The following is a 27,408-nucleotide window of genomic DNA, read 5'->3' as shown; positions in this document are numbered from 1 at the left end:
TGTCTTGGAGAGCAGGGACTCGTGAACCCTAACCCTAAATTCACAGGTATATTCATTGTAATAGCAATAGGATTGATAGGAATCATGGATGTGGCCAAGGGGGGCAGCTGCCCCCACCCAAATCAATACAAATCTGAGGTTCTCTCCCCCTAACAAAAGCCTGCCCCCACCATCAAAAAACCTGGCTACGCCCATGATAGGAATGTCTGCCTGTCACTCTCTTTAATAGAGATTCTTAAACACATTTACTATGGAATATTCTGAGTAACAATGCAATGGTTTGTACTGTTTCCTAAACCCCTGTCTTCTCAATAAGCATTCACCTCCCTCCACAACTATCAGTTTGGATAATAGAAAGCTGCTGTATACCAAATCAAAACGAGCTCAATATTGTCTACACTCAATATTGTCCACCAAGCTCAATATTGTCTACACTGACTGGCAGCAGTTCTCTTAAGGCTTCAGAGTGGGTACCTTCCCGGCCCTCGCTGGGGATGAGGCCAGGGATTGAACCTGGGACCTTCTGCATGCTAGGCACATGTTGTACCACTGACCTATGTCTCTTCCCCAGTTCCTTCATGCTACAGACTCTCTTTCTAAAGGGATGACTTTTCTTTTTATTTATTTAATAGTAAATTTTATTAGTATTTTCCACACAACAACAAAAAACAAAAAATAACAATACACAAAAACAAGCATATAAAAAAAAATCCGAATCCTACAAATTAATAATATTAACACTAAAAAGGAAAACAAACATTGACTTCCACCAATGACTTTTCTAGAGTGACAACCTGCTGCTAGTCACATGTCATTAAACTTCTCCAGCAAGCAAAAAAGAAAAAGAAAAAAAGCTAACGCTAATTGGACACTTAAGCCCTTAGTAATGCTAAGCACGATTAGCAGCTGCTCTCTGCATGTTGCTGGGTGTATACTAAGCAGGTCACTGTCGGACATTGATCTGGTGGGTGCAAGTAGGAGTGACTTTGCCAGGTCTTCTGAGGCTCAGGGGAGGAGCCTGGGGAGAAGTGGGTGGAGTCTCAGTGTGTGGGTGGAGCTTAGTGAAGGCAGGAAGCCTTGGTGGGCCAGGAGACAGAGCAGGGGTAGGTTTGAGGGCTCAGAGGTAGAGCCTAACTGAGCTCACGTATTATTTGTAAAACAGCTCGTATGTGCCAGGCGCTGTACAGGAATTGAGAAGATGCATCGCTCTGAGACAAAAGGAGAAGGGAAAGCTTAACACCATCAGGGAAAAAGAGAAAAGGAGAGAGATTTAATTGTCTAGGAAGGGAAGTCAAACCCACAAAGGCAAATAGGATTAGGAGAGACAACAGAAGTTTCAAATACCGTATTTTTTGCTCTATAGGACGCACCGGACCATAGGACGCACTGGACGATAGGGGGAGAACGGGGGGGGGGAATTCTCCCCCTCTCTGCTCAGCGCCCCTTCAGCGAAGCGGCAGGAGAAACAGAGCCCCTTCCATTTCTCCTCCCACTTCACTGAAGGGGCGCTGCGCAGAGAGGGAAAACTGTGCAGAGACTCTCCAGCGAAGCAAAGCCTGGAGAGCAAGAGTGATCGGTGTGCGCCGACCCCTCTCACTCTCCAAGCTTCAGGCAGCTATCTGCAAGCCTTCGGAGTTCGGAGCGCAGCGGGAACTCCTGCTGCACTCCAAAGGCTTGCGGATAGCTGCCTGAAGCCCCCGGAGCGCAGCGGGAGTTCCCTGCACTCCAGGGGCTTCAGGCAGCTTCAGCGAAAGCAACGTGAAGCCTCCGAAGCGCAGGGGGAGCTCTCCCTCTGCGCTTCAGAGGCTTCGCGTTGCTATCGCTGAAGGCAAGGAGCCTGCATTCGCTCCATAGGACACACACACATTTCCCCTTCATTTTTGGACGGGGAAAAGTGCATCCTATAGAGCAAAAGGTACAGTAATTTCTTAAACAAAGAAAAGGCTGACCAGATAGTTTTCACCCAGGTGAACAGTATTAATGTGAGGATGCTTTGAATGTGCTTCGAATGAAATGTTGCGGATCTGCCCTAACCCTTTTGAGGGTCCCTTCAGATGTCCGATTTATTGAGCCTTCATTCTTATTCACTTGCACAAAGTTCATGCAAGGGTTAGATTGTGTCCATTCTTCATTGAGCGTTTGTTCTGATTTGTTTACAGGGTGGTTATATGACAATAATGATATATCCTGATTTGCTTGCAGGGTGTTAATGTATCCTCCTTTAATCATTCATTCCACCCACATTTTCCAATACATTTCTCTGCCACATTCTTTCGTTTCCTAAGTGGGCTTGTTGCGCTAGAGGGACAGAGCATTTCAATCCACTTTAACTGTGCAAACTTAGAAGTTCCAATATCCCTCCTGCAAAATAGAAAACCTTCTGGAGGGCAGACCAAAGTTGAATAGAGCTGTGGTCTTGTGGAGCCCTCTAGCGGTGGTACTAACTTCACAGCTGCTGATTTATTTATTTATTTTAAGCACATTGCAAAGTAGCCAAGTTGTTCAACGATGTCTTCCTCTGTGCATGCGTCTGCAGTAGACAGGAGTCTAAGCGAGGATCCTAAAAAACATTTGCCGTGTGGATCTTGCATCAGGCGAGTCTGAAAAAATCTGGCTCCCCCTGGCTGGATTCTGCAAGGGCCCTTCATCAAGTGCCTTATCCATAGCTGTCAACGTTTCCCTTTTTTTAAGGGAAATTCTCTTATTCCGAATAGGATTCCTCGCAAGAAAAGGGAAAGGTTGACAGCTATGGCCTTATCAATTCCTGTCAAAGGCGTCTTGGCGGTAGCTGTGAGAAGAGGATGCTGGACTAGAAGGGTCATTGGTCTGATCCAGCAGGGATCTTGTGATCTTCTTATGTTCTCCCTCCTCACACATCTAGTTGCAGGTTCAGGGGTAATGTGCGCAGGGGGAAGGGCAGGAGAATAAAAGATTAATCACTTTTTCCCAAAGCAACCTTCCCCAATCCTCAAAGTGGCTCAGTGGGCCTGCTAATTAGCAAAACAAAACCCACAGGAGACGTATTAATGACGCAGCCTCCATCTCTCCTTGGTCCTTATTTAATTTATATTCTTTTATTCATTCTGGAGTGTGGCACTGGTGTTTTTAATTATTATTGTTATTAACACGTATCCGTTGCCTCGTACAAAATGAAATAAAATCTCCATGTGATTTGACAAAGTAAACTGTAACGCACGGAAGCAATTAAACACCGTGAAAACGTTTGAAAACAACCAAGACCTAAAAAGCTTATCCAGTAACGTATCGGTGAAGACAACTCCTCCTACCCAGCCCACTAAAAGACAGCCCCCACCATAGGAGGCAATATTAATTAACCAAAGGCCTAGCCTGGCACCTCAAGACTGGCAGCAATGGTGCCAGGTGCGTCTCCTGGAAGCTGTAAGAATCGTGAGCCATGGGGTGAAACTCACCAAGTCAACCTACATGGTGTACATTTAAAACACATTCGAAGGACGCTCTTTCCCTCAAAGGTTTCTGGGAAGTGTGGTTTAAGGGTCCTGGGAACTGGAGCTCTGTGAGGGGTAAACTCCAGTACCCAGAGTCCTTTGAGGGAAAGAATGTGCTTTAAAGCATCGTGGGTACACAGCCGAAGTGTTTACAGCAGGGGCAGCTAACACTGTTTGACCCAAGGGCCATATTTGCCTTGGGCAAGTCTCTGGGAGGGGGCCACATGCCCAGTAGTGCGTGCGAAATCCTGGAGAGCTACTGTTATGTACTGAGTTGAATAGGATCCAAAATGCAGCAGTCTGATTGGTCCTAGAACAATAGGATTCAGAATGCAGCAGTCTGATTGGTCCGCAGGAGCCACCCAATCCAGATCCAGGTGGAAGTGAATCCACAACCTGATTGGCCTACAGGAGAATCCCGGAATTAGCCAATCATGTGGGGCCCATTGTGTAAATAATGTATATAAAGCAGACATTCTGGGGGAACTTCCATTCCTCCTCACCACTATGAACCGAATAAAGAGCATGAAATCCACTCTCGACTCCGAGTATATTTCAGCTACTGCTGGTCGGTGTAGACAAGACTAAGGTAGATGTTCCAGCGGCCTGACTCAGTACAAGGCAGCTTCCCTGTGTTCCAGCCGCTTGCTCTGTCTGGCTCATCCATCCCCCTGTTTTGCTTTCCATATTGCGGTTGGTATCAGGTCATCTTGAAATTCTGCCAAAATCTGCCGGTCCATCTGCAGGAGGAAGATGGGCCCTGCTGACCTCGGCTCCCTTCCTGGAACTCAGCATAGCATCCAAAATTGATTCAAGTTCTCCGTTTAGGGGCTGGGCGTTCCCTGAAGCGCTGCACACCTCCTCGCTAGGCCTGGTCTGGACTGTTTCAAGACAGGAAGGAGCGGTTGATGAACTAGACTAGGAACCAACGTGTGTTCCCTTACTCCCTGTACCAAAGATCACGCCTTGGTCTTCTGAGCTAGGCTGTGGACACACTCTACATTTAAATTTTGAATTTAATTTTAAAGCTAGGGTTCATTTAAAGCAAGTGGTTTTCCGCAAAGGAGCCGGGAAACAGTAGCCTAAGGGTGCTAGGAATTGTAGCTCTGTGAGGGGTAAACTACAGCTCCCAGAAGTCTTTGGGGAAGCCATGTGCACCAATAATAATAACAACAACAACTATTATTATTATTATTTATTTGGCGTGTGGTGTGCATGCAGCCTCTGTTAATCCCAAAGAATTCCTTTGCTGAGAATGCTTCCAGGCAACAGCTGCTTTGCCAGAAGCAGTTCAACAGGTAAAGCTTTCCTCAGAGTAAGGAGAGGATGCAATGGTGGAAAGGTCTGAAGCACTTGCTCATGCAGAAAGTCCCAGGTTCAATCCTCAGTGTCAAGTTGTGGGTGAACATATCAGACGACACAGCGATTCTTCAAACAGCTCTTGTTTATTCACAGGCCAGAACAGAACTGAACTGAACTGAAGGGTTCAGCCAGCCTGCTTATATAGAGCTCCACTACAACGCAACAGTAACCACTTTCTGTAACTATCCAATCACTGAACATCATATTCAATTCCTTATTTGCAAAAGTGGACCTGAGTGAAAACTATCTACAGTATCCCCCTGCTGGCCCAGGGTGAGAACTTCAGTACATAACACCCCTCCCCGCCGAGATAAGGCGTTAGTTACAGTCGTAATGGTTTTCTTATATACAGCACTACACGTAATGGTTCAATTAGGCACAAAAGCATATCGGTTACGTTTCACCTACTTCCATTAGACTGACAGTATTACATGTCCAACAACATAGTCCTTTAAATAAGTTGGGCGCTTGGAAACTCTGCCAGACCACCGGGGAGCAGTACCCAGGTCTGGGGGGGCCGCCCGTTTCTTGCTGAGGCTGTGGCGCGACCCTAGGTGGCGTTGAAACCAAGTTCCCTGGATCCGCTGCTGTGGGTGGAACCTCCGCAAGTGGAGTTGGCAGAATGTCAGGCATGGCAGTGGTCTGAGTCTGTGGGAAGTCCGGCAGACCCTCTGAAGAGGCTTGGTTCGGCTCCACGCCTGCAGTTTGTAAGAGAGGTGTAGGTGGAGCCTTGCCATCTGGCCCAGGGTGAGAACTTCAGTACATAACACTCAGCATCTCCAGGCAGGACTGGGAAAGTCCTTTCCTGAAACCCTGGAGGCTGCTGCCTGTTAGTGCAGCCAATACTAAGCTAGATGAACCAAAGGCCTGACTCGGTATAAGGCAGCTTCCTATCATGTTTGGAGAATGACACCATGGGCCGAATTCCTGCATCCCTGTTAGGCAGGTACTTAAAAGCACAGGGACTAAAATAGAGGAGGGGTGAGGAAAGGGACATGACCCCTACCCAAGAATCTAGTGGAGGGTGATGCAAAGGAGCTTTGCTTGGGACTAAGAACATAAGAAAAGTCCTGCTAGGTTTGGCCGGTGGCCCATCTTAGTGTTATGTACTGAAGTTCTCACCCTGGGCCAGCAGGAGGATACTGTAGATAGTTATGCAAATAAGGGGTCGAAAGTGACGTTCAGTGATTGGATAGTTTTAGAAAATTGTTACAGTTACATTGTACTGGAGCGCTATATAAGCAGGCTGACTGAACCCTTCAGTTCAGTTCTGTTCTGGCCTGTGAATAAACAAGAGCTGTTTGAAGAATTGCTGTGTCGTCTGATATGTTCACCCACAACTTAACACTTAGTCCAGCATCCTGTTCTCACAGGGGCCACCCAGATGCCTGTGGGAAGACTCTAAGCAGGATTTGAACACAAGAGCATTTCCCTCTCCTGTGGTTTCCAGCAACTGGCCTTCAAAAGCATGACTGCCTCTGATCATGGAGGCAGAGCATAGCCATGGTGGCTAGAAACCATCTATAGCCCTCTTCTCTCATCATCTTTTAAAGCCATCCAAGTTAGTGGCAACCGCTGCTAGGGTTGGGTGATTTATCAATATATCATCCCAAACCAGTTTGAAGTCCATACCGTGATATTGGTTTCATTGTTTTTGACCTGGCAATATATTGCGAATCGTGGTGTGTGTTAGGCCTTGGCGATATATCGTCCAAAACTAGTTTCAAGTCCATATCATGATATTGGTTTTATAATTTTTGACCTGGCAAAATATTGTGAATCATGATTTTTGTGTGCTACGCATAAATCACAATGTGGGGGAAACTGTGAAGCCAGCTGTCAGATGATGATGTGGTTGCTCGAGAGTAAACAGGCAAGACTCTGACCTGTCTTTTCCAGGCTTTATTCTCAGTGCAAACTATTTACAGCGAAGAGCGTTGTAAGTTCATCTCTGGCTCAGTCACTAGCAGAATCTGGGAGTGGTCAGTCCTTGCACCTCCCCCAGCATAACAGTCGCGTGACCCCCAACCTTCTCCACCCCTCCCTGCGCAAAACCTACTGCACAGAACAGGCGCTGGCAAAGGGGTACTTCCCTCCTCTCCTGTTTGCTCAGGCTCGGTGTTGAGGCTCTCCCTAGCATCCCCTGGTTGCTGCACCTCCTCTCCACTGGAGGTGGGGCTTTCCTCTTCGCCGGACGAGGAACTGCTTCACAAGATTTTCGGAAGTTCCCTATAACACAACTGCCCTTCCACCTCTCGCCTCTGAGCTGATGGCAGTTCCCTGACACCAGCCAATGCCTCTACATAGCTCCACCCTTATTTCAGATATTGCAATATATCAGTATATCGCAGTGTTTAGCTGGTGAGATATCGTGATGTTGAAAATCAGATATTGCCTGGCCCTAATCGCTGCCTCCTGTGGGTAAGGAAGTTCCGTAGCTTAACTCCGTGCTGCGTGAAGAAGTCCTTTTTTTGATCTGTCCTAAATCTTCCCACATTCAGCTTCTTTGGACGGCCCCAAGTTCTCGCAGAGTTGCCCCAACACACACGCCTTCTGAACTCCGAACTTTTGCAAACTCTGCCTCACCCCCCACCCCTTTCCCAAAACTCCTTGTGGTTCCCTCCAGCTTGCTTTCCCAATAGATTCTGCTTCTTGTCCCATCTGCTGACAGGGAGGCAGCTGTTTGGTTGATGGGATCTGTTCATGGCCTGTCCATCTTCCGATAGCACATACCAGGAGATTAGTGGGGCGAAAGGTTGCAGGAGTCGAGAATGATGAGCAAATTTGGCAAGAACAGACAAAGCTGGAGTCAGACACTGATCCTTGCGACGTAGATCTCGCTCCCTCTCTCTCTTTAAACTCTTTCTCAATAGCGCTGGCAAAGAATGTCATTGTACGTCTTCATTTACGCAGAGCTGGGATGGGGTGGTGACTGGGGCATGGTTTCTGCTAGTCATTAGTTTGGGCAGGAAATCGGAAGCTTAAAAGGTATTCCTGCTTATCGCTGCCTCACACTTTCTCAAGGCTCACTCTTAGCAACCAGGGTTAGCCATTGTGAGTGCAGTAGTTAGAATGTCAGATGAGGACCTGGGAAACCAGGGTTCAAATTCCCACTCAGCCAAAAAGCTCACTGGGCGATCAATCACCATCACTCTCAATCTAACCTACCTCACAAGGTTGTTGTGAGGGTTAAATGTGGATCACAGAGGTAACTATCTACTTGCACTGGTGTGCTTTCGAACTGCCAGGTTGGCTGAAGCTGGGACAGAGCAATGGGAGCTCACCCCGTCGTGGGGATTTGAACTTCCAACCTACTGTTGTTTAGACCACAGAGCCACACGAGTCCTATCCATGGAGTGTACAGTCATACCTCATGTTATGTTTGCTTCATGTTACGTTTTTTCAGATTGAGTCCCACGGCGACCTGGAAGTACCAGAAAGGGTTACTTCCAGGTTTTGCCGCTCGCACATGTGCAGATGTGCAAAATGACGTCACGCGCTTGTGCAGACGCACCACTGCGGGTTGCGTTCCTTTCATGTTGCGAACGGGCCTCCGGAACGGATCCCGTTTGCAACCAGAGGTACCACTGTAATGATGTCACTCGGTATTGTAATAAAGGAGGTTTGAAGCCACATAACTTGCTCAATCCCAAATTATGCGCCAAATGCTAACATGAGTGTCCTCCACTGTCTCTCAGACATGGGTGGGGAACTTGAGGTCTTCCCTGCATGTTGTTGGACACCAGCTCCCTTCATGTTGCCTGGGGCTGGGGGAAGATGGAGTCCCACAGCAATGGCTGGCCCTCAGCTTCCCCACTCCTGCTCTCTGACTTCTGGGGCAGCCCTCGCAACCTGCCCACCTTCCTCCCTCTTTTCCAGGATACAAGACGCTGCTGAAATGTCTGTCTGGGAAGTTTTGCCGCCGCGAGCTTATCGGGATCATGGGCCCTTCCGGAGCTGGGAAATCAACCCTCATGAACCTCCTGGCTGGTTACCGGTGAGCCAATGCCCTTTCCTCAGAGAGAGGCATGTTTTTAACTGAAGGGATTGGGATCTTTACAGCTCCTGCTTTCACTGTTGTTGCATTGTCAGATTTATGTCCTGTAATGAGCATATATCACATGATGTTTGATGTCACGTGATGAACACGGATCATCTTTTCCAGAACAGGGTGGGGAACTATTTTTCCTATATCTGACCTGCCCCTCATGGGCCAAATTTGACCAGTAGGCGGATCCTCAGCCAGCGTAGCCAATGGTTTGGGGTGAGTGGAGTGGGCGATGGCTCCACGTTTTAAAGGACCCTGGCCAATTTACCCTTCACGGAGCTCCTCCAGCACTGACCCCCCCCCACATCTTCACTGTGGTGGGTCTTGTCAGTTTGGCCCCTATTTGAGTGTGGGTCATTGGCAAATGCCCAACCACGTCGACTGTTGGCGCCAGCTCTCAAGAGAGAATTCCAGGTTGTGGAAAGCCCATCTAGATCTATCCCAGCCCTTGACCTCTCCCTTCCTCCAAGCTGAGATCAATGCAGGCTTTCCAGCTCCATGTACGTAGCTCAAGCGGTGGTGAGCCTCTGGCTTTCCAGATGTTGCCAAAGCACAACTCCCAACATCCCAGGTCACTGTTGTTGTTTACAGGGAGACGGGCATGAAGGGGCAGATCCTCGTGAATGGGCGGCAGAGGGAGCTGCGCACCTTCCGGAAGATGTCTTGCTACATCATGCAGGACGACATGCTCTTGCCGCATCTCACCGTGCGCGAGGCTATGATGGTGAGCAGGGGTCCCGGAAACATTTGGGTGATAGTGTGGGGGGTTGTGCCAGGAGAAACCTAGGAGGAATCTGGACTTCCAGAGATGTGCAGAGGTCAAGATGGAAGAGAATCACGCCCTGGTGGCAACATCAAAGGCTCTCTTCCCAACCCACTTCACCTCATGGATTCCACATTTTGGAGCTTATAGCCTGAGAGAAGATTATTGTCAGGATCCTATTGGTACATCACCTCCTGACTCATTCCTCCTCAAACTGCAGAGGACTGCAGTTTTATTGTTTTTAAGCATTGTATTTTGTAAACGGGGACATGGTTCTGTGGTGGAATGTTTAAGTGTTTTGCCCCATATTTAAACAAACAGTCACTGTCTGTGCCTCAGAGTAGGCTCTGTCAGGAATTTGATTTCTGTGAATTTCAAAGCAAAGTTGCCTAATGTGCTTCTCCTGGGGTAGCTACAGATCAGAATGCCATTATACTTCAGGTTTTGCTTTTTTTAAAAAAAGTGATATAGTTATTGACGGAAAACAAGAAATACGTCTTATAAATGCCTGCTTTATATTTCTAAATGTAGCTCTTGTGGTTAAAATACTTATTTATAAATGAATTTTCATCCAAAAAAATTTTTAATATGCAAATTAATATGGAATAAACTTATGAATAAACACATACAAGACTGACAGGGGTTGGAAACTGATTTAGCCATCTCTTGTGTCAGGGAGAAAGCCTGTTTAGAACCGTCCACTTTGAGTATGGGAAGATGTTTTTTTTATTTACTTCATGTGGGAGAATCCCTGAAAGAAATGATGCTTCCACAGTTCAGGAGAACACCATGTGGTTTTGATTTCTCATGTAGCTCAGCTCTGTCTCTGGTGCAGTTATGGCAGTTCTCATTTTTTTAAACCTGGGCCAGTGCTGGATTTACGTATAAGCTAAACAAGCTATAGCTTGGGCCCCACTCTCTTGGGGGCCCCCAAAATATTAAAGAAAAAAACCCTGGATGTACATATCCAAAATATAAGATAAAAAACAAATGAAATAAAACCTACATACAGCAACAGTGTTTTGTGTTGTGTAGGCTCCTATGATGTAAGTCATGGGCCCCGCCTGCTAGCCTGCTCCCTAAAATATCACTGGTTTCCTCATTTCTATTATTGGGTGCCTAAATTCTGCATGTGCAAATGGCTTTAGATACCTATTAGGTCCATAAATTACCATATAGCATGTATTCAACACAAAAAACCAGCAGCAATTTGTTGTTGACAAAGGACAGCTGGACATATAAAGGGTCCCATTACCTTCAGTAGCTTAGGGCCTCATCAAACCTAAATCCGGCCTTGACCTGGGCTGTCCTGAAGCTAGCTGCTCTCATTTGAGCATGTAAAACTCCAGGGGTGGTGATAGAAAGGATGCCTCCCCCCTCACATCCACAGGTGGACAGGGACACCTGCTTTTCAATCACCCGACATCAAATGGCCTGTTTTTACTCATGCCAACAACCATTTGCAGGAACCCCAGCAAACTAGACTTCATTAGGCCGCTGGATGCGCATTAACCTGCTCAGATCACTTCCTAAGAAGAACATTTTCGCTTCCCTCCTCAGGTTTCTGCCAACCTGAAGTTGAACGAGAAGCAGGAAGTCAAGAAGGAGCTGGTGAGTTTGCGCATTTCCTACATTTGAAAGCCAAGATTTGTGTGTGTGATTCCCCCCACGCTGGACCTCATCAAGTAATGATGGCAAGAGCCCATATTTCGGGCTGCCTATGGCACCTAATCTGTCCATTTCCCCCTCACTCCCTCCGTGGGGTCCAGGTGGACGAGATCTTGACAGCTCTGAGTCTTCTGGAGTGTTCTTACACCCGCACAATGTCCCTGTCCGGAGGGCAGCGCAAGCGCCTTGCCATCGCCTTGGAGCTGGTCAACAATCCTCCGGTCATGTTTTTCGACGAACCCACCAGGTAAGATGCCAAGGCATTTCCAGGCTTCCCTATCCCTTGAACGTCACCTGGGGAAAGGCAGTTAGCATCCAAAGGATGTTGCAGAGATTCCATGGGCCTCATTCAGCCTCGGTGTCAATTCTGGGGGAGAGGGCAGGAGGCAATGGGAGGAGGAGGCTCCCCACTGGGCAAGCAATGGTGCATTTAAGGCTGGAACCTGGGGGTGAAGTCTAGGTGCCAAGCAACCCAGAAGGCAGGAGGTGCGGGGGGGAGGAGGAGAGAATTCGCCACCTAAAGAACAGCCCATGATGGGGCAAATGGAGGATAGCCCACTATGGCACTTGGGCCCCAATCTCGGTCTTGATTCCTCCAAGCCCTTCTGCCTTCTTACACCATTTCTGCCTGCTTCCTTCTCCTTAGGCCGCACTCACACCATACACCTAAAGCAGTGTAGTTCCCCTTTAAATAGCCATGGCTTCTTCCCCCAAAGAATTCTGGGAGCTGTAGTTTGTTATGGGTGCTGAGAGTTGTTAGGAGACCCCCGACTCCTTTCCCAGAGCTCCAATTCCCAGAGTTACCCATGAAGAGGGATTGATTGTTAAACCAATTGTAGCTCTGCAAGAGGAATAGGGGTACTGTCCCCCGAAAAACAACTTCAGCTATGCCCTGCTGACACCGATCATGGAGTGAAAACACACACTGATGCTGTTGCCTTCTAATAACAACAGGGAGCATTCCTCGGTACCAGGGAAAACACACAAGGTAGACACACAACTCTCAGTGTGGTGTAGAGCCAGCGTGGTGTAGTGGTTAAGAGTGGTGGACTCGTAATCTGGTGAACCGGGTTCGCTTCCCCGCTCCTCCACATGCTGGATGACCTTGGGCCAGTCACACTTCTCTGAAGTCTCTCAGCCCCACTCACCTCACAGAGTGTTTGTTGTGGGGGAAGAAGAGAAAGGAGAATGTTAGCCGCTTTGAGACTCCTTTGGGTAGTGATAAAGCGGGATATCAAATCCAAACTCTTCTTCTTCATTTAACAGAAACCACTCAGAAGGTACCTGTACATTTCTACACACACAGCTTTCTTTCCAGGAGGGCTGGAGACTTATTTTCTTTTAAAAAAATGAAATCTCAGAGTTTGGGGCACCTGCCCAGAGTCCCCACTTGAAGCCTTCACGGGTGCCATGATGTGTTTGCACACAGCTGGTAAACCATAGCTTGGCTTACTGTGTCGTGCAAACCAGGCTACTCTCAATTCTCCTCCTTCCACCGTCATTCACTCCAGCATTTTCTCTCTTTCCCCGGCTCTGCAGCGGACTGGATAGCTCCTCCTGCTTCCAGGTGGTCTCGCTGTTGAAATCACTGGCCCAGGGCGGTCGCACCATCATCTGCACCATCCACCAGCCCAGCGCGAAGCTCTTTGAAAAGTTTGATAAGGTGAGGGTCTCTGTGCGCCGTCTGCCTCTGAACCGGGTCATTGCCATGGCTCAGTAAATTCTGCAGAATCCAGATTGCAGCCTGGTGTGGCACTACTAATACCATTGTGGCCCAGGGGTGTGTGCAGGGGATCTTAGAGCCCATACTGTACTGCACTATTCCTGGTTGGAGAGGCAGGATTTAGGATCCTTTGCGGCCTGTCCATCCTCTCCCCAAAGCTGCCTCCATTTTGTTTGTTTTTTTATCCTCTGTGCCCCCATCAGTCAGGGCAATGCAGTCTAAAAAGAGCAGAATTCTGTGCACAGCCAAGCAAAATTCGGTGCCAGGGAGAAAGGCAATTTGTGTGGCCTGCGGAAAATGATGCAAGTCGAGCATAATTTCCCAAAAGTTGCAGGATTTGTTCTGCAGTTTTGCCTTGTTTTTTGCCAAGTCACAGGAGGGAAAGATGAGGACACTGTTACTCTGTCCCCAACCCTGGAATATCTCATTGAGCCGCTTCTGACTGGCTTCTAGATTTCAGGGGTATATCCTCAGCCATAAGGGCTAGACGCCTGGTTGACAACAAGGAAAAAAAGCTGAGGCATTCAGGAAGTTGCTACCACATTTCGCTTTCTCTGAATTGTGGCATACACACAGCCTTGCCAGCTGTGTGAGTCAGAACGGCAAACGGCGCACCCGACACCACATCTCGAGGTGCGCATAACCCAAGGCCAGCCAAACCGCTTTGGCATGTGATCCCGAACATCCCACAAGCGCTTCTCCCTGGGAGTAAAAAGGCAAGAAGAATAAATTAAAGAATTAACTATTTTCTGCCCTTTCATGACACCCAAAATCAGCTGTCTGAGGTGGCTGCCTCCCTCTGCTTAACGATAGGGCCTTCCCAATATGTTAGTCCTCATAAGTGTTTTTCTTTTCTTCTCTCTCTCTCTTTCTTCCAGCTTTATATCCTGAGCCAAGGTCAGTGTATCTTCAAAGGAGCGGTGCCCAACCTCATCCCATACCTGAAAGGGCTGGGCTTGCATTGCCCCACCTACCACAACCCAGCTGATTTCAGTAAGTGATGGCTTTAAAAAAATAAATAGACAAATTCATGGAGCCCGAAGGCTGCATTTTCTTCTGAATTCCACAAGCCAGTGGTAGGAATTCCAGAGGCCATAGCTGTCAACTGTCCCTTATTTGGCAGGAAAGTCCCTTATCCTAGCACCGTGTCCTACTGCTGTCCCTTACTGATGATGTCCCTTAAATTTCCTGGGTTTCAAAGGAAGCAGTTCCTCTCCCTCCCTCCCTGCCGGCCATGGGGGAGGGAGGCTCCAACTGTGTTGCTTGGCTGCATTGCTCACCCAATAAGGAGTCTAAGAACGACTGGGGGGTGGAGCTTGCATGCCTTGTGCCGATCAAATCGGCCGTGTTGCCTGGGGACTCACCTTTGCTCAGCGCTTCCCAGCGGAGAGGTGATGGTGGTTTTCCTTGGGGCTTCTTTGGCTGCTGGCTGGGCTTTCTGCCTTTAGCTTGGAGGGGCTCAGAAGTTGAACATAGCTGTGCTCGAAAAATCCCTTATTTTGGCTGCTGAGCCCTTATTTTCGAGGCTGCTGGTCCCTTATTTTCAAATCTATAAGTTGACAGCTATGCCAGAGGCAAAGGAGGGGGTAGCAATGAGCATACATTTTACCTTCGTGCAGCAGGCTGGCTTCACACACACACACCCATCTGACCTCCCTCCCTCCCTCCCTCCACCCAGAATCTGACTTCTTGCAGTAAGGAAAGTGATGCGCAAAATGAACCGGAAAGTGATAACGATTGCTTAGCGAATAGCCAACAGTTGCCTGACTTCCCTGCAAAGGTTGTGCAAACAGATCAGGATAAATTGCCCGATAAACAAGGTTGTCTGAAAGCCACTGCTTTCTCCTTTGCAGTTATCGAAGTTGCCTCGGGAGAATACGGCGACCTAAACCCACTACTGTTCCAAGCGGTCCAGAATGGGCTTTGTGCCATGGAGGAGAAGAAGAGCAGTCCGACCAAAGCAGATTCCTCTTGCCCAGGACACTGCGTGGCAGTAAGCTGGGGCGGGGCGGGGCGGGGAAAGGGGTTGGCTCTGGCTGCTTGTTTTATGACTCAAGAATCCCAATGTATACACTCAGACCTAGGGACTATTTTTCCCATTCCTCTCTCCACATCAGAGCAACATTATTAGCAGGAATACTCATGCTGGTGAAGGGCAGGTAGCTGAAATAATAACAATAACAATAAAATCTACAGAGAATCGAATTTGTCATTAGTAATATTTACTTACTTACTTACTTTTTTATTTATTTACTTATTTACTCTCCTATTTATTTATTTTATTTAGTAAACTAATTTATGGATCGCTTCAAAGCATTAAGCCATTGAAGCAGTGCACTTGGCTAAAAACAGGACAAAACACGGAAACACAAACTTGAAAACAATAAAACCACCCGTGCTAACTCTAAAAACCACCAGGCAATTTCCTCAGATGTAAATTGGATCGTACATAAATGACTGGGAAAGCCGTCCTAAGCAAAAATAAAAAATAAAAATAATTCAGTAAGCACCTAAGACATCATGATACTAGGCGCTGGAGCTGCAACACTAAAAGTCTGGTTCCTAGTGCAGGATGGGTGTGCACCTCTTGACACTCAGAGGTGACTCTGACGTATATCACTTATTTCTGTGTTAGTATTTAGTTTTTGTGGACCACCTTGCATTTCAGTTTGGTGGAAAGGCAGGCTAATAAAATAAACAATGCTAAAAATTGCACATGTTCACCACCCAAATCATGACAGTTCCACTAACCTCCTTTTCCCCACCCCACCCCATTTCTCTTGTTTTGGCCCTGTGTCATTCTCAGGATTTGGACCATATTGAGAGCCATACTTTTGCCACCAGCACCATGACCCAATTCTGCATCCTCTTCAAGAGGACGTTCCTGTCTATTATGAGAGACACGGTGAGGCTTGGAGGAGGGGCAAGTTGAGAGAGGGAGGAGCTTGAGTTGTGGGAGGAGGAGGAGGGATGTGGGGTGGGACATGGGGTATGGGGTGGACAATGTGGCTTGTTTTGGGTTGTTGTTGTTTTAAGAGCTATGCGTGGGGAGCAGAGAGACCTTCCCAGGTTTTGGGGATCTCGCTGTGATAAGAGAGGCACTCTGCACATGGAACAGATGCATTATTTTAGGTACTCCAGAATCAGGGCAATGAGGAGATGGTTTGCGTTGAACCCGGGTCCTTCTGCATGCAAGACACCTGCTCTACCACTGAGCTATATTCCCTAAAGTTAAGACAGATCTCACCAGGAGGGCTAGAATCACAAACTTAAGGCTGTGTATATCCTATATCTTTGAAGCAAATTCAAAACACAAAGAATTCTGGGAGCTGTAGTTTAACCCCCGCAGACTTACAATTCCCAGCAACCCTTAACAAACTACAGTGCCTGGAATTCTTTTTTTAAAGGTTTATTTATTCAAAAGAAAAACAATACAATATAAACACAGGGGAAGGGGGGGCAACGACTGGTGCAAGGCGCATCGCAACCTCCTCAAAGAATAAAAAGTTCCTGAGTTCATGTTACATACATTAATGTTGCCAAATGTTCATAACTGCAGTGGTTGCGTATTTTTGTGAGTATTTTCTGGATGCATATGTAATTCAGTTCTGCCAGGTGGCATAAAATGATTGCAGTTTTTCTTTTCCTTGCATAAACCGGGTTCTACGTGTAATTATTGCCAAAGCACGAATCGTTCTATATCATGCTGTAAGTTCGGGTTATCTTTTCCGCCCCCACCATCCGGTGATGGTTTGTCTAGCAGCAATTAGCAAATGTGAAGTTAAGTCCTTAAACTTTATATCCTTATTATGTCCTGTTAAAACATAGGAAGCAAAAATAATTCCCATAATTCTTTGAGGGAAAGAATGTGCTTTGAATGCCCTTTAAAAGGATGGTGTGTACCCAGCCTTAATGCAGAATCAAGGAACTAAGTTTAAAGCTGATCTTTAAGCCTAAATACAGGGTTCAAAGAGGCAACAGTTGAGTTGCACTCTTTTCCCCACCTCTACTCATGATGTGCATACCAAACTCTCCTTACCCCTTACTTGAGTGATACAGGATATTTTGCTACAAAAATGGGGTATTTCAGTTCTGTCTTACGGAATCTGGGCAACAGGCAAGACAATATGAAGCTGGTTCAGCAGGAATGATGTGTGACAGACAGTGGTCAGGAGTCTTCTGGTGGCTCAGACTGAAGAGGAGAGGACAACCCAGGTAGTATTTATAGGCAGGTGAGAGGTTGTCATGTGACTACCTCCAGCCAATCAGAAGCAGAAGGAAGTGTCCTGCAACTCCCTCCAGTTTTCTGCTTCCTTCTTTCCCCCCATCAATGTGTGCTGATAGGGGGCAACAACAGTTGGGAAACGAAGGGGCCTCACTCCAAGTCCAGCAGCGAAGCCGAGTCATGGTTTGATCAGACAGTGAGAAATGTAGGTAGGAGCATCTTGGCCTCACATCCTGCCAGTGCTATGGACTTCTTGTGTGGCCACCTTGCTATCAGTCAGCCTCAGTGATCCATCTGTGAAATGGGAAAAGGAGTGACAAGCATGGCTAAAGTATACCTGAAGGAGCGTCTCCACCCCCATCGTTCTGCCTGGACACTGAGATCCAGCGCCGAGGGCCTTCTGATGGTTCCCTCACTGCAAGAAGCAAAGCTACAGGGAACCAGGCAGAGGGCCTTCTCGGTAGTGGCACCCACCCTGTAGAACGCCCTCCCATCAAATGTCAAAGAGATAAACAACTACCTGACTTTTAGAAGACATCTGAAGGCAGCCCTGTTTAGGGAAGTTTTTAATGATTGATGTTTTAATGTATTTTAAATCTCTGTTGGAAACTGCCCAGAGTGGCTGGGGAAACCCAGCCAGATGGGAGGGTACAAATAATAAATTATTATTATTATTATTATTATTATTATTATTATTATTATTATGGCTTTAAGACGGTGAAGCACCTTGCAGATGTTTATAAAGGCTTTACACAAAGGGCGAGGTCGGTCGTGCTAAACTTGCCGCATCTCACTTTGCACACAGGTGCTAACCCACCTGCGGTTCATGTCTCACATCTGCATCGGTGTGCTGATTGGACTGCTCTACCTGCACATTGGCAATGACGCCGCCAAGGTCTTCAACAACACCGGCTTCCTCTTCTTCTCCATGCTCTTCCTCATGTTTGCTGCCCTGATGCCCACAGTCCTCACTTGTAAGTGCTCTGTCCCCAGATGGAAGAGAAGCGATACCAAACATGATGGCATTGTGGTGATCAGATTTAGACGGGTGTGGGGAGGGCTGGAGCTCCCAAGTCCTTCTTGGCAGCTCATCCTCTGCTGTGGCTTCCAAACTCCTGGCTTAAGAAGCAGAGAAAGTAGAGAGCCAGACTGTTGGTCCATCTAATTCACACTGTCTGGCACCACATGCTCTCCCACAAAATTAAGGGGAAATGTGTGTGCATCCTATGGAGCGAATGCAGGCTCCTTGGCTTCAGCAATAGCAACGCGAAGCCTCCAAAGCGCAGAGGGAGCGCTCCCTCCACGCTCCAGAGGCTTTGCGTTGCTTTCACTGAAGCCTGGAGAGCGAGAGGGGTCGGTGCGCACCGACCACTCTCGCTCTCCAGGCTTCAGGGATAGCTGCCTGAAGCCTTTGGAGCGCAGCGGGAACTCGCACTGCGCTCCGAAGGCTTCGGGTTCCTTTTGCTGAAGCCAGGAGAGCAAGACTTTCCCGGCTTCAGCAGAGAGGGAGAGCTGCACAGCGCCCCTTCAGCGAAGCGGGAGGAGAAATGGAAAGGGCTCCGTTTCTCCTGCCGCTTTGCTGAAGAGGCGCTGAGCAGAGAGGGGGAGGAAAAAAAATTCTTGTTCTCCCCCTCTAAAACAAGGTGCGTCCTATGGTCGGGTGCGTCCTATAGAGCGAAAAATATGGTAACTCCCTCTCACTCAGAGGTGGGGAACCTCCAGCCCATGGGTCTAATACAGCCTGAGGAGGTTCCCTGTTTGGCCTGTAAGGCAGTTTTCCCCAAACCACACTGATGTGCCCCAAACCTCACATCATATATAATGTCAGATGTGGAGCAGGTAGAGGCACAGCTGCAAAGGAACCATCAGACGCCTTAAAGCACACTCTTGATTTTTTCTCAGCAAGTGGGGTTTTTAAGTTTGGCATCAGCTCCAAGCTCCACCAAGAGTGGCTCCACTTGGAAGCTCCTGAGTGGAGCCCATCCCTGCCAGAGTTGGGTTTTCAAGTGCCCCCAACCACCAACCCACAGGCTCCACTTTTGGAAGAGATCTTCCTCTGCAGTCCAGTTCAGCCCATGCCAGGCTGCAAAGGAAGAAAGGAAAGAATTAGGTCTTTCAATGTGCTCCCAATTCCTTGCTTTGAAGTGAAGCCACCTATTGTCGTGGTGATTGACAGCCCAGCCAGATCCTCTTCCCCAGCCCTGCCCTGGCCCAGAAACAGCCTCCCTTCTTGGGCTGGCAGTTTGGAGGGACAGCTGCTTACGCCATAGGCGCATCCCCAGGCTGCCGAATCTGCATGCTGTACTGGTGCCTCTGTATTTTTAGGCCAGACACATGAGGGCGCCCAAGCAAGCCAGGGGCAATTGCCACAGTGGCATGGAGAGTCAGACACTTAGATCTAGCCTGAGTTTGGGTGCCTGGGTCAAGACCACCAGGTTCTCAGGGAGATAACTATTTTCGAAGCCTAGCAGCTGAGCTGCCCAGGCACTGGAACCGGGGCCTTCTGTAGGGAAGTACACTGAACCCACAATTGTGACGCTGTGCTCTGCTCTGTCTCCTTGTCCCTCCAGTCCCACTAGAGATGTCTGTGTTTCTGAGAGAGCATCTGAACTACTGGTACAGCCTGAAGGCTTATTTTCTAGCTAAAACGATGGCGGATATTCCTTTTCAGGTAAGCATCTTCTTCTGTACTCATGTCATTCTCCTATGCCTGTGTTCCCGACCAGGGATGCCACATTTCCTGCCCCCAACAGAAGCTCTGTGCCTTTAACCCAAGAATGGGGAACTTGTAGGTTGTTGGACTTCATCTCCCACCCACCCAGAGTCTAATTGCTGCGTGGCAGACAGAAGTTCAACAGGTTCAGTTCCCTTCCACAGGGGATTCTAGACTATGCCTGTTTCTGCTCCCAATGACTTTTGCCTCCCCCAGCTAGCTGCCATTTAAACCGGGGTGGCTAACCCAAGGCGAAACAACAAGCTGCCCACCCCACTCCCTCTGAAACCTTGCTTACAAACATCACCTAATATGCACTCTTAATGGATTCTCTTGAAAATATAAAACCAAATAAACATAAGTCTTATATGGTTTTATATTTTCAAGACAATCCATTAAGAGTGCATATTTTGTGACTTTCAGAGATTCATTAGTTTTCTGTTTATGTGATTTCATATATTTCATATTATATAAAGAGTGTATATTGATGTTATATCATTGTATTTGGTCATTGTGTTGCCTTGGATATCACTGACTATTGTTTGCAACACAGGGGTTAAATTGTTTGGTTACAAATGTCATCTTCCGGTGAGATCTCGCAAGTCTCCTGCAAGATCTCGCCGGAAGGGGCAGATGGGGCACCGGTGGAAGCACTGCTCCAAAAGATTCTGCCAAGCAAGGCAGCTGCCTCAGTCTGCCTCATGGGTGGGCCGGCCCTGGGTGGTGGAGAGAAACTCCACACTTACAAAGTAGTGCTAACCTGCTCCCTGCTGCCCCCTACAGGTAATATGCCCCATTACTTACTGCAGTATTGTGTATTGGATGACGGGCCAGCCTCCGGAAGCCACCCGATTTCTGCTCTTCTCTGCTCTGGCCACTTCCACCGCCCTGGTGGCCCAGTCCTTGGGGCTCATGATTGGAGCAGCATCCACCTCCTTACAAGTAAGACCAGGGAGGAAAGGGGCTGGTGGTGCTTTGGGTTTTCAGCACAGGGATGAAGTCCTGTAAGAGGACAAGGGCTACCCCCCACTGGATCCAAGCAAGATCTGTCCAGGCAGCATCCTGTTCCCAACAATGGCCATCCAAGGAAGCTGAATGTTGGAAGGTTCAGACCCAACAAAGCAGTTCCTCATGTCAGGAGTTCAGCCTACACTCGAGTAGGACCCTGGCAGAGACACATGCCCGACTGGCATGTTCTCTCCCTCCTGGTCGATCGTTTGGGAGCTTCACAAGCTTTCTTCAGCCCAAACATCACAGCAACCGATGCCAACTGACACCGGCACACTTAGGGATCCACAGAGTTTGTGCATCATGCTCGTGATAGACCTCAGCAACTCAGCATTTTGGCTAATCTACTTTATTTACATATAAGCACACACGGAGCATTGCAACATGGCTCCCTCTCTCTCTAGCATCAGATAGCAAAGAGAAAAAGAACAAAGGACAATAGTCCCACTTCACAGATCACAGTAACACAAACATCCTGTCTCCGTCACTTCCCACTCTGTGGAGTCAAAACATATACCGTCATGTGAAAGACAACAATCCCATGACTGCAATCATGGGGCAGGAATTCTAACACTTGATGCAGTGCTCAGTTAAACGATGCAACTTGCGAAAATCCGCCACCAGCGAGACCAATTGTTTGAAAAAGACTGGAGTAAATTTATTTTATATTTGACAGAACATTGTAAATCTCTGACACTAACAGGACTGATTTAAAGGTTTTTGCAGTTTAGAAATAGAAACTTACCTACAATGAGAAGGAATTTTAAGGAATGAAAGTAGGTAGATAGGGGGAATGGGAAATGTGAGGAAATTATGTAAAGAAGATAGAAAGTTAGTTTGGGGGGATGGAGGGGAGTTTGAGGCTGAGTCAAATTATAGGTGATGAAAAGATATGTTATAAATGTTTGGTTGAAAAATGAAAACTTAATAAATATTATCTTAAAACAACAACGACAACTTGCTCCTGCAGTGAGGCAGTAATGGCCATCAGCTTTGGGGGCTTTGAGAGAGGATTGGACAAATGCATGGGGGAGAGGACTATCTATGGCTACCCACCACCATGGCTGTCCTCTGGGAAGCACAAGAGGGGAGAGGGATCTTGTGCACGACTCCTGCTTGCAGGCTTCCCACAAGCGTCTGGGTGGCCACTGTGAGAACAGAATGCTGGGCTAGATTTGTCATTGGTCTGATCCTGCAGGCTCTTCTTGCAGAGATAACTAGGAGTTGGTAACCTTTCTCTTGGTGCTCTCCTGCTCATCATATGGAGATTTATTTTTGGTTTAATTTTTCAAAAGGTGAATGTGCACAGGTGCCCCAATACCTGCACACATACCCCAAATCATAGCTGTCAACGTTTTCCTTTTTTTAAGGGAAATTCCCTTATTCTGCATAGGATTCCTCACAAGAAAAGGGAAAAGTTGACAGCTATGCGTCAAATGTAGAGTTGCCATATTTCAAAAAGTAAAACCCAGGACTCCCAAATTGTTGAGTGTTTTTTTTCGGAAAATCCAAAAGTTGTTGAGCTTTTTTCCTTTCGGAAATCCCTCCTGAACATGAAATCCCAGGAAAATCCAGCCATATGGCAGCCCTACCCAAATGGGAAAAAGGGGAGGGAGGGGAATAGTGCTTATGGGGCTGGAACTAGAATACACAGCATGGAAACTTTCCATGAAGAACTGCCCTCTGCTGTTGAATATATAACAGTGCATGGAATATCTGGCTGGGGGGCTGGGAATTAAGATTAAAAGATGGAGTGTGTGAGTGCCAATTGTAAGGATGGGGGAGAAATTCAATTCCGTTGTCATTTAAAGGTGAACCTCTTTAATTCACACTTTCTGAAACCATAAGAGAATTGAAACACAGCCATCCTGCTATGCAGTTCTCCCTATAATCAGAATTGTAGAGTTGGAAGGGAACCCCAGGGTCATCTAGTCCCATCTCCTGCAATGCAGGAATCATAGCCAAGTGTTGTGGGCAAAAATGCGTATACTAAGGTAAAGTGTGCATGAAACCACCGATAGGAGTGAAAACAACAAACAACAATGCATTCTATTGGGGAGAAATTGCTTGGCAAAAATGTGTAAATATTAGTCAAAGCCACGTGCAAAACTATGGAGACAGTTGCACCAAAACGCTGTTGAATTTGGTGGCATAAAGTCCTTGTCTGGAAGTCCTCTTTAACTTGTGTGCCTCTTTCTCCCTTCCCTCCTTTGTCTTCCAGGTGGCCACCTTTGTGGGTCCTGTCACAGCCATCCCCGTCCTCCTCTTTTCTGGCTTCTTTGTGAGTTTCAAGACCATCCCTACCTACCTGCAGTGGAGTTCGTATGTCTCTTATGTCAGGTGGGGCTCCTAGCGCACATAAGCGCACCTCGCTGCATTCCAAGGCTCTGCAATGCAATTTGACCAGGGATGTGTGCCATGCACAGTAGCTTTTGCATCGGTTGCTTCAAGATGGGATTGTTACAGTGTGCTCGATCCGAGGCTCAATCTCTTGCGCATAACCCGGAAAATCCAGCTAGTGCAGAATGCTGCACCAGGGTTATTGACAGGAGGGAAACTTCTCCTCAGATACTTGTACCAGTTGTCCATTCGCAACCGGGCCAAGTTCAAGGTGTTACTCTTGGTATATAAAGCTCTTGAAAGCTTGGGACCAGGATCTGCAGAACTGGCAATGTTATAGGTGCTGCATAATACTTGTTCCACATTTGTAAGATATCATTCTTTCAGTGTGGCAGCCTCAAACCTGCTTATTGACACCAGACAGGTGCCTTCACTGTACTGTTATTGTCTCCTGCTAAAAACATTTTTTGTTTAGGCATGCCTATTCAGACATGTAGAGTGTTGGCATGGGTTTTAATTTGCTTTTTAGCTGATCTTGGGCTTTAATTATTTTTTGCAGGTTTTCAGTTGTTGCTTTTAAGTGTTAGAGAATGAGAACTTCAGTGTTCTTTTTGTAAACCACCTTTTGTTGCTGTTTTTTTGTTACAACCAGACAAAAACTTTATCAAAGAAATGTGCTGTTCTTGTCTATGAAGGAAATACAAAAACCTTGGTTTTGGCTCAGCCTGGTGTGGCAGTGAAAAGGACTGGGGAGGAGCAAAGGAGGGCATATTTGAGCAGTAACAGGAAACCATGGTTTGCCTTACTATGTCATACGAACCAGGTCAAAATATCAAACACATTTCAAAATAGTATATTTTAATCCAGATTAACAAACTAACAAAACAACAGCAACCCACCATTAGAAATTCCGGAAACATATGAAATACCTTCTAGGTTTCTTGAGCAACATTAACGCACCAGGCCACGCAAGACTCATGGGGTCCTAGCAATGCTAGCCCTTCACAGCCTAGGACCCTCGTACCTACGGGACCGCCTCTCCCGGTATGCCCCACGGAGAGCCTCAAGGTCCATAAATAGCAACACCCTAGTGATCCCGGGCCCTAAGGAAGTTAGATTAGCTTCAACCAGAGCCAGGGCCTTTTCAACTCTGGCTCCGGCTTGGTGGAACGCTCTGCCTCATGAGACCAGGGCCCTGCAGGATCTGATTTCTTTCCGCAGGGCCTGTAAGACAGAGTTGTTCCGCCTGGCCTTTGGCTTGGAGCCAATTTGATTCCCTCCCTCTCTTTCTTTTTTTCTTTTCCTTCTCCTCCTGCGATGAGGCTACATTTTAATATTTTAATGTTTCAATATTTTAATGTTGTATTTTAATTTTGTTTTTAAGTTATAATCATTCAATTTGTTTTTATTATTGCTTGTAAGCCACTCTGAGCCTGGCCTTGGCTGGGGAGGGCGGGGTATAAATAAAAATTATTATTATTATTATTATTATTATTATTATTATTATTATTATTATTCAGAGTAGATCCCCTGAAGTTAGTGCTAATTTAGGCTTATTCATTTAAACTGATCTATTCTGAGTAGGATTTGGTTGGCTACAACCAGCAGTTCTTGAAAAAAGGGGGTGTAAAAATATGTCCCATTCTCAACTTTTGCAAGTCATTGGAGTATCTTCAAGTTGCATTCCGCTTAGTCCTGCTCAGAGTAGACCCACTGAAATTAATGAAGCTAAGTTAGCAGTGTCCATAAACTTCAGTCGGTCTGCTCTGAGTAGGACCAGCACTGAATACCACCCTGTAAACACCCCAAGTTTTTAAGCTTTCATTTGGAAGTAGCCTAAAAGTTCAGGGATCTCTGAATATGCATTGGCATTATATTTACAACACCGTTTTGTATCTTGGCGTACAGGTACGGCTTTGAAGGTGTGATCCTCACCATCTACTCCTTGGAGCGGGAAGAATTGGAATGTAAGGTGCCCGATTGTCCTTTCAAAGACCCGATAAAGATACTCCAGGAATTGGACGTGGAGGAAGCTAAGCTCTACCTTGACTTCATCGTCCTAGGGATTTTTTTCGTCATCCTTCGGCTCATGGCTTACCTCACCCTGAAGTACAAGGTGAAGTCCGAAAGATAAAAAGGGGACTTGGGCAAAATCCCCGATGCCCTTTGGCGGATGCTATTGACTGCCCCACGAACCTACTTTCCAAAGGACACGGGGGAAATCTGTGCGTCGTGGACTCAGAGAGGGTTGATGTTGTTGGGTAGCTGGTGGCTGACGTCACCTCAGTCGAGAAGAGTTGATGAGACATCTCGGAACTGTTTTAATATTTCCAGGCATTCTCTTCATTGGCAAAATGGTCTTTCCTTCCCCCCTCTCCCTTTTCTTTGGGTAAAATTCTGGAATGTGTCAAAACTCTCTTCCCAGAGCAATATCAGCTGGAGGGGAAACCTGCCCTCATTAGGATGCCCAAACCTTTCCCTAGCAAAGCACTTGGAAGAAACCTGGTTTCTGCTCCACCGGGAGGGGAAATGGAAGGTGGATGGGGAAATGCTGGAATTAATTTGGGCAGGACCCAGGGGGGTTGGGAAAAGGAGACGAGGGGTGGGAAGCAGGGGTGGGGTGGGGTGGGCGAGGGGCAAAACGAGGGTTTTGCTACAGGCAACCACGTCCTCTGCAAAGCACAGTTTTGTAGTGCCGCCGTTTTTGTGCCGTTTTTTGACTTGCTCGCTTGCGGACATAACTGTAGCATGTGTATCAATATTAAGAAACTGGAAGACTTCTACTAGGGGGGTATGTGTGTGTGTCGCACAAGGCTTTAAATGTTTGCCATAACTGTAGCAATGGGGATTATTATTATTTTGTATTTTCCTCCTCCCCCATCCCAATATCTCCGTTTCTTCTTTCTTTACAAGAAAACCAAATTACAATCTGTGAGCAATTTTTGCAAGAGGCGCAGGCAGGCCTAGAAGAGGAGATCAGAGCAACCAGCTCCGAGAGGATTCTGCAGGATTAGAGGGCCGCGTTTGTAGGGTGAGGCGAGGCTTAAACTTCTTAGTAGCGTGTCAGAACGCCCGAAGCCTCTCTTGGGCTGGAGACTGTAGTCAGGGCTGTGTTTGTGCCATGATTCCGTGTGAGCACGGAATGTTGTGCTAGCTACAGAATCCAGCCCCTTGATGTACCTCAGTTATAAAGGGGGAGGGAAAGGGCTGTCAGTGCCCTGCATAGCTCTTCCACCGTCTCTGCGATTGTCAAGAGAGGAATAAACAATACAGAATAAGAATTCTGCAACATGAGTTCAAATATGCAAATGGAGCAGTTTTGCATTCAGGTATGCAGGTTGCAGAATCCCAGCTTTTACTTGGCGCAGAATTTTACTTAGTGTTCCATTGGACCTGATTGGGTCTTACTTCTAAGTAGGCATGCATAGGATTGGGTTCCACAAAACTTTGGTGCCCTTGTAGGCTGGAGACAGACTCAAGTGAGAATTAATACTGGTGCCATAGAGCCATCAATGCTCATGGCATGGGCACTTGTCTCTTGTTTCCTTGTTGCCTTTGGTCAAGCAGGTTTCAGAGGGTTTTTTTCTGAAGCACAACATAAACTCAGATGGCCTGTTTGACCAGAGAAAACTGGGGTAAATAAAGGACTACACACCATGAGCAGCGATAGCTCTGTTATGCCACTTTCAACTCACTGATAAAGCCATAATCTTTATGCAGCTATAGAGGGAGAAGTGCTGCTCTAGAACTTTTGCATATTCCCCGGTCCTTCTTGGATTGCCACCTACAGCACGATGAAGCCAAGGTGCAGCCGAGGTTCTTTGCCATTCCTTTGCTGGAATACAATCTTAAATATTGAGACAATCAATAGTGTATCACCTAATTGTTATTTCCTCTCTTTTCCGTTCCCTCTCTGTCCCTGCTGCCTGTTTACCTTTCTAGCAATCTTACATTTGCAGAAGTTGTTTGTCTGTAGCAGGCACTACCAAAAAAATTGGCAGACTCCAGGATGCTTTTGCCTTTCTCTGAGCCTTTGGTGGCGATAGGCCACTGGGATGACAAAGAACCATTTTGGGCTCCGATTCTTCCTT

General features: G+C 47.1%; 1 protein-coding gene across 2 annotated transcripts in view; it reads left to right on the top strand.

Moving 5' to 3' along the window:
- Positions 1-25,911, top strand: part of ABCG4 (ATP binding cassette subfamily G member 4) — a 40,859-nt gene extending 14,948 nt beyond the window's left edge. The window contains exons 3-15 of one of the 2 annotated variants that reach the window (XM_083588626.1): positions 8,709-8,826; positions 9,469-9,601; positions 11,201-11,251; positions 11,410-11,555; positions 12,848-12,971; positions 13,910-14,024; positions 14,885-15,024; positions 15,838-15,936; positions 18,152-18,230; positions 19,827-19,927; positions 20,753-20,911; positions 23,199-23,317; positions 25,226-25,911. In XM_083588626.1, the coding sequence (XP_083444752.1) occupies positions 8,709-8,826; positions 9,469-9,601; positions 11,201-11,251; positions 11,410-11,555; positions 12,848-12,971; positions 13,910-14,024; positions 14,885-15,024; positions 15,838-15,936; positions 18,152-18,230; positions 19,827-19,927; positions 20,753-20,911; positions 23,199-23,317; positions 25,226-25,451 (1,610 nt within the window). In that variant the 3' untranslated portion in view covers positions 25,452-25,911. Of the gene's footprint in view, positions 1-8,708; positions 8,827-9,468; positions 9,602-11,200; positions 11,252-11,409; positions 11,556-12,847; positions 12,972-13,909; positions 14,025-14,884; positions 15,025-15,837; positions 15,937-18,061; positions 18,231-19,826; positions 19,928-20,752; positions 20,912-23,198; positions 23,318-25,225 lie in introns of both variants that reach the window. The other variant, XM_083588625.1, reaches the window with a different exon arrangement.
- The last annotated feature ends 1,497 nt before the right edge of the window (positions 25,912-27,408 follow it).

Source organism: Podarcis filfolensis, assembly GCF_964270895.1.
Source record: "Podarcis filfolensis genome assembly, chromosome: 15".
NCBI lineage: Eukaryota > Metazoa > Chordata > Lepidosauria > Squamata > Lacertidae > Podarcis > Podarcis filfolensis.
The sequence above is the reverse complement of the archived record's forward strand: the minus strand, read 5'-3'. Positions and strand labels throughout refer to the sequence as shown.